The following is a 7,015-nucleotide window of genomic DNA, read 5'->3' on the forward strand; positions in this document are numbered from 1 at the left end:
AAAGCGGTCAGTCTGAAGAACGCACAAGTCTGCTCTGATGCATGCTCGATAAAGAGGGCGGGGTGAGAATAACATCCGGGGATTTGATGCGTTCTCGATCTGGCGTCCTCGAGAATTGGAACGGTACTCGGGCTGAGGCTGATGACGTGTCACGAGTACACGAGCACACGAGAACGCTCAAGAACGCATATTGAGAAACGCCCTTTATATCAGGAAACGAGCGCAGCACTAATGTCTGCTGGGATGGCGACGTCATTGGCCATCATTAAAAAATTCTTCTTCTTAATCTTAAAAACCAAATCAGCATAAACAAAATAAAGTAACACTGAAAAGGTAGGCTACAAAATTCTTATTCAATTCAGAGCTTAATGGAGGGTATAGTTGACCTCTGGGGGACCTAAAAAATAATCTTTAATATCTGAAACAACAGCAGCTTTTGTTTTTTATTATAATTTTTTTTACAAATGACAATTTTAAATGCACAAACCTGCACTGAAGAAGGACTAACTATTCCGTCTATTTGTTGAGTTTTTACATCGATGGGGTTTCAGCTTCTTGCAGCTGAAGCTCCCCCTCGTTTTTATAAAAATAATAGAAACTAAGTTATTTTCTAGTGGAACCTGGGGGGAAAAGGGGACAAACTTCCATCAGTCCAGAGAGACATTATAGTTACAAAAGAAAAAGATATTTTTCTTAGGCTAATTTTAACAACTGTTGGTTGTTGTTTTTATTTTGTTGTTTTTTTCTTAATAGCTTCAGGTAGAAGAAATGATGACGGCCATATTGACCAAACTAAAGGCTGAAAAAAATTCCCTGAGCCTAAACTATCTACAAGCACTGTGTCGAGTTTACATTGGGATCTGTAGACAGAAGAAGTACTGGGAGAAGGCTCGCATCCTGGCCTACAGCATTCTTGTTGAAGGTGGACAGTTTTTTTCTTCATAAAATACCTGTTACATGTGTATTTTTTTATTTTATTTATTTTTTTTATACTTAAAAGCACAATTGGGCTAAAAATCTAGACTATAAATTAATCCCCAAATCTTTTTCCTTAAGCCTTGATTTTTTTTTCTATTCAACCTTCAGTGTGTTGATTCATTTTATGTTGTTTTAGATTTTCCAGATTCAGCGAAGCTAGTTCTGTTTATGGTGACAACATGGCCGAATGTTCTATCTCACAGTAGTTTACTGTGCCAGGCCATTCATTCCATCACCCAACTGAAAACACCAGAAGGGCTTCATGGTTGCCTTTCCGCTTTTCTTGGATGGGAAAAGGTATTTTCTGATTTAAAGATAGGCCTGCATTCTTCTTTTTTATGACAGTGTAGTTTTTTGTAACGGTCCTTAAATTGTAAAATAAAACATTTTACCCCCTCCTTGTAGGTTGGGATACAATTAGTTTATATTTGCTACCTAAGTCTTGAGTGATTTCCTGAAACCATGTCTTCCTTTCTTTTATCTCCACAGAATCCTCCTTGTGATGCTGACCAGCTGATCCTCAGAACTCTGGAGGAGCTCCGCTCAGGTTCCAATCAGTCTTTCATCAAACACATCCGCTATGGAGAAGACCTAGGAACTGGAGCCTGGGAACAAATCTTCACACTGCACCTCTTGTGTTCACAAAAAAAGTGGAAATGGACCTATGAACGCATTCTGGGGTGAGCTCATTTCTACCCCTAAAAATATGACCTGTCGTTGTTTTGATAATTGAAAGTTTGATCATTGGAGGAGTGTTGGCCTAGTGGGTTGGAACAGTGCTATTGTGCTCTGAGAAGAATGCAAGTACCTGGTTTGATCCCCACAGCCTCCACTCTGGGTTCTTGAGCAAAAACCCATAACCCCTGATTGCTCCCCGGGTGCCACACAATGGCAGCCCTCTGCTTCCCAAAGGGATGGGTTAAAATGCAAATGAGGACAAATTTCCCCATTGCGGGACAATAAACCGATTTTTCCTTTTTACATAATTTCAGAATTAGAATTTTACCTAAAAGTTTTTTTTGTTTGTTTATTTTAAGAGATTTAAAGTAAGAAATTTAAGAGATTCTTAAAGTAAAAAAAAAACATCCTACATAGATTATTACACATGAGGGGAGTATTTTTAAGTGTTTATTTCAGTTCATTTTGATCCCCATGGCTTACAGCTAAGGGAAAATTCATAAAAGAAAATGTAACAAATATTAAAAAGATCATATTTAATAAAGGAGGTTATATTGTCATATTAGGGTCTGAAAATAACTGGGAAGACAGTTGGCTTGACATCTGTCAAGCAAACATTATCTAACACCACAAAGCAGCATAATAGAAAGTTGAGTGGAAGTTAGAAATATGATGGAAAAAGGTCTCATTGGGGACTTTTTAGCAAGGACCTATAAGGACTGTAGAAGGAACGCTACTCAAATTGGAGAAAATGTTAAATCTTGGACGGCAGGTCGACTCACCATAGACAGACATATAGGCAGTATTTTACATGGACTGGTACGAAGTACCATCACATTGAGATGTTATCCTTCAACATATCCAAACTTTTTATTTTTTAAGTGTAGGGCACATACAGGGAACTTTTAAAATTAGAAACATTCTTATTCTTCATCATAAATGGCGATTTACTGCTCACCTGGCATACATGTAGTGCTTTCTGAATTTTCAGCTAATATTAGGGACATTCAGTAAAATGTTTGAGCCTATTGGGTAAATCAAGTAGCTTTTAGCTAATCGCAGCAGCAGTAGCAGCTGTAACACATAACACAGCAAGCGGAGTTAACAGATGAATAAAAACTCTTACTAAATCTGGTCAGGATTTGACTTTGGACTTGAGAGAAGCCAAAGTTAAAGTTAAAAAAATGAGGCTCTCTACCAGAAATGCTCCCGCTGCTCACAAGCTTTATGGACATGCCGATTTTAATATCCAACAGGAACTGACACCTGACCACTCTGCAATAAAGTACCCGCACCTGCATGGTGATTGTGCTGGATTGCTCACCTGACCTAAAAAAAAAAAAATTTTTTTTTTTTTTTTCTCCCTTTATTTCAATTTTCAAAAGGACATGGTGAAAACATATGTTACACAAGTCCCAGTTTAAACCAAATTATATTTATAAAGAAAGTTGCAATGCATGCACTTCATATGATCTCAAGGCATGACTGCTGAATGCACTAATGGATCATTGGCCGATACAAGAAAAAATGCCAATTTCAGCCAGAAATATTGATGTCTTTTTTTTATTTGATATTACCAGCAAATTTCACTCTTTTGACCACTATTGAATTGATCTTAATACCTATATTAAATTTTCAGCAGTTTTCCCTATTTGTAACTTTTCAAATAAGCTCTTGAAATATGTCAGTTTTTAATTTAAGGAATCTCTAAAATAACTGATAAAATGAAACGTTCATGATATTCCAATTTCTTAAGAATTTGTTTTTCCTTTGCTCACCGCTCACTTATTCTAACAGCAAAGACCTGTGGCCATTGATGAACTCCTGGGTTCTACAGCCAAGAGATCAGCAACAACCTATCCGAGATGAGACTGTTGCCACTGTACTACGACTCATAGGTCAGTGGCTTTGTTTGTATATTAATGGCAACAGGAACTAATGTGTGAAATAGTTCCAACTAGACAGAGAAGAATCTAATTACATTTGTTTTTAAACAGGACGTCTCACCCAGTTAGGCCTTAAAGAAGGTTGTGTGTCCTCTGTGGTCACTGTGGCCAATATTATCAACACGTTTGGAAGGCATGGACAAGCTGAAGGTTGGAAGCTTCTATCATATCAAATAGATTTAGTTCAGCTGTATTTGACTTGAAACATTTAATAAATATCCCATCAATTGGTCAAGAGATATGGTTATGTACTCCAAGTGTTGTGACGCTGTGATATCGTTTTGCAGGGTTGCCATGGACGGTCCAGCTAGCAGCCGTTTACTGCATACATGAACTTTCTCCCTGTAACCCCAAACAAGCCCTGGATGCTATTGCTGGGTGGAGAGGAGAGGCTGCTCAGAGTGTCCCTCCTGCCGTCACAAGTTGCATTAATCAAATAGCATCCATATGCAGACAAGTCAAGAGCTAAAATTGTACATAGCCACATTAGCTATAATTTTTGTATGTAACTATTTTAAAGAAAGGAGAACTACCTCAATTAACATCAGGCACAAGGACTGATTAAAAGGTTTTTGCTCTTTGTGATACAGGATGTATTGAATGCCATTTTAATTTGTTTTTTTTCTAATTTGAAGATATCGTTAAATACCTTGAAACTTTATAAATGTGTTTTAATTGCACTTGTATCGGTAGTGTTTCAGGCAATATGTCCTTTTTTTATTTTTCCTGCTACATCCTGTAAAAATTGCACTTGAACTACTTGAGTTTGTACAATTCTCTGCTAACACTGTAAATACTGTATAACGTGTACAGTTTGATAAAGTTAAACTACTAAGCTAGTGTAAATACATGGGTATCTACATTTCTGTTGGTGCATGAGTAAATGTTTTGTACAGTTTTCCTCAAAGCTTTCTATTTTTTTTTTCTAATTAAAATTAACACATTTTTAACAGATTTTTTTTTTCTCTGTAATTTCTAGTCATCAGTCTTTTTCTAATGTGCTTATTTTAATGTTCGACACTCACTTCCAGCCATGCCCTCCAATAATAGCAATTATGTAATGGTATTTCAAAAAATATACTTTTTTTTTTTATTTACTAAATCCTTTGTGTGTTTGTAGATGCTTAAATCCCCTTCAAATTTCAAAAAAGTTTTTTTTTTCCTTTTTTTTTTAACCTAAATTCAAAGTTTACCAGTCCAACTTGTTTTAAAGTATTTTTTTATTTGAATATTAAGTCATTGGAAAAAAAGTAGTTCTAAAAGTATATTTTATGGAGAAAACGGTGAACAGAAAGAAAGGAATGGACCTAACATGCTTCTACTGCCTTAAAAAAAAAAACCTATCTAGGGTTTATTGGTCTATATCAGAGCAGTGTTGTTTGACAAGTTAGCAGAGACTCAGCATTCATTTCCGGTTTTGACCGCCAAAATAAAACCCATGGACAGCTGTGCATAGTGAGCATATTAAACCAGTTTAAAAATGTCTTCATTTTAGAAAAAACATTGTTAGGTATAAATTGCTAAAAAATAAATAATAAAATAATTGATCATTTCAATTCAGTTTATTTATATGGCGCCAATTCACAACATGTGTCATCTCAAGGCACTGTACAATTCAGCAGATCATACATTCAAATTAAATCAGTTTTCTATCTAAGGAAAATCAGTTTATTGCATCGACTCATTGACCCCACACTAAGCATGCTAAGTGGGTTAATTTTAAATTTAACAGTTCATCACCATCCATGTTTTATACTCAACATTATTGTAGTGTTACAGTTAAATACAGTAATTAAAACCAAAAACAGGATTTAGTAGTTGGATGCTATAAAGTTGAACTACCATATTGAACCTAACTTCCGGTCTTTCCGGTCTTAGTAAATTGACGAGGCGCTGAGGGGGTGTGTTCAAAGATTTAAATCCCTCACAGATGAGCGGTTGATGAACCGTGGTGCTGGTAGCGCCATATTGGCTGCCTTTTAAGGGGAGAGGAGAGTTTGGCCGAACCGCTTAACAAACCCAACCGGTCTCCAGACATGAAGCCGTTCAGAAACATCCTCTAAATCGGTACCGCCTGATTTTTCGTCTGGTAGGGAGTCAAACTGCAAAGTTGCTTACATTTTTCTTTAAATCGTTTCTGCTGGGGGAGCTTTTCACTGAACTAGAGTCCAATGGATAACGGAACGGCTTGGATCCAGCCGGAGCAGAAGGGACTGGCCAATTATTCCATGTGGATGCAGCTTTGGGAGACCTCACACGCTAATGCTGGCCTCCAGCCTCACCACCAGCGCAACTTTGCGGTACAAAACACCAACTTGGACTCTTACGGCGAGAGCTACAGGCATTTAGCTCCAACACCTGGGACTGCGTTTGGGAAGCTGCCGCGGGCAGACGGCGGCGGAGAGAGGGGAAGTGTCCGGAGGAAGGGCTCGTTGTCGCCGTCCTCTTCCTCTCTGGACTCGGAGGCCGACAGCTCCTCTCCCCACGGCTCTTTGCTTCAAATTGACAATTTGAACGCCGCAGACGAGGCCGAGCAGTTTTTACACAACGGTGAGCAGAAGGTGAAGGAGAACAACCTCCGACAGCCTCTTCATGTTCAGCAGCACTGTCGCAGCAAGCAGCCGCCCGGCGGCCACACCCCCACCGGGATGAAGAACCAGCAGCAGCAGCACTATCAGCCCCATCACTCCGGCCGCAGGAGGCAGCTGAACAGGGCCAACACTTTCCACGGCTTCAACCCGCTCCTCTCCTACTGCTTCAATGGCCTGGACTCTTCCTACAGCCTGTGGAAAACCAGGCGATACAGCCCGGGCGTTAATGGGTGAGAAGGCATACTGTTTTAATAACAAGTATTTATTTAGATTAATTGAGAGAACGCTGTCTCATTTAGAGTTGGAGCATTTCTTGTATTTTTAAAAATGTTTTCTTTCAGTCTGCATGAGGAAATAATGGACTTCTTCAGCTTCATGTCACCCAGACCTGAAGAGGAGGCCATGAGAAGGGATGTTGTGAACAGAATTGAAAGTGTCATCAAGGATTTGTGGCCCACTGCTCGGGTGAGTGGGACAGAAAAATAATAAATTATATGGCAAGCCCTGTTATAACAAAATCTTTGACCCGTCATGTAGGGTAACCATTTTATGAGATTAGCTTTAGGTTGGAATCCTGTGAAGTTACAGGTTAGTGGATGGCAGACTGCTGAGGTGGACGCCTTCACAAAAGAAACTTCATTTTCTTTTGCTATTCCTTTGGAAACCTTTTGGTTGTACCTATTTAACTGCCTTGGTTTTTCTGTTTTGGCTCTAATATTACTCTGAACAAATTCTTAAAGATACTGTGGAGGATTTCAACTGTAAAAAAAAAAAAAAACCCCCCCCCCCCCCCTAAAAAAAAAAAAAAAAAAAAAAATGCAC

At 38.6% G+C, this 7,015-nt stretch overlaps 2 protein-coding genes across 2 annotated transcripts in view; both read left to right on the forward strand.

Moving 5' to 3' along the window:
- ice1 (interactor of little elongation complex ELL subunit 1) overlaps nt 1-4,539 on the forward strand; it is a 16,849-nt gene extending 12,310 nt beyond the window's left edge. Inside the window, exons 15-20 of the mRNA XM_015374252.1 lie at nt 754-922; nt 1,115-1,275; nt 1,468-1,658; nt 3,454-3,554; nt 3,654-3,752; nt 3,890-4,539. Coding sequence (XP_015229738.1) covers nt 754-922; nt 1,115-1,275; nt 1,468-1,658; nt 3,454-3,554; nt 3,654-3,752; nt 3,890-4,071 — 903 coding nt within the window. The 3' untranslated portion in view covers nt 4,072-4,539. The remainder of the gene's footprint in view (nt 1-753; nt 923-1,114; nt 1,276-1,467; nt 1,659-3,453; nt 3,555-3,653; nt 3,753-3,889) is intronic.
- Nucleotides 4,540-5,436: 897 nt separating this feature from the next.
- Nucleotides 5,437-7,015, forward strand: part of LOC107084384 (non-canonical poly(A) RNA polymerase PAPD7-like) — a 12,007-nt gene continuing 10,428 nt past the window's right edge. Inside the window, exons 1-2 of the mRNA XM_015374195.1 lie at nt 5,437-6,423; nt 6,535-6,658. Coding sequence (XP_015229681.1) covers nt 5,774-6,423; nt 6,535-6,658 — 774 coding nt within the window. The 5' untranslated portion in view covers nt 5,437-5,773. The remainder of the gene's footprint in view (nt 6,424-6,534; nt 6,659-7,015) is intronic.

The sequence above is a fragment of the Cyprinodon variegatus genome, unplaced genomic scaffold (assembly GCF_000732505.1).
Source record: "Cyprinodon variegatus isolate N-32 unplaced genomic scaffold, C_variegatus-1.0 Scaffold99, whole genome shotgun sequence".
In the NCBI taxonomy this organism is placed as follows: Eukaryota; Metazoa; Chordata; class Actinopteri; order Cyprinodontiformes; family Cyprinodontidae; genus Cyprinodon; species Cyprinodon variegatus.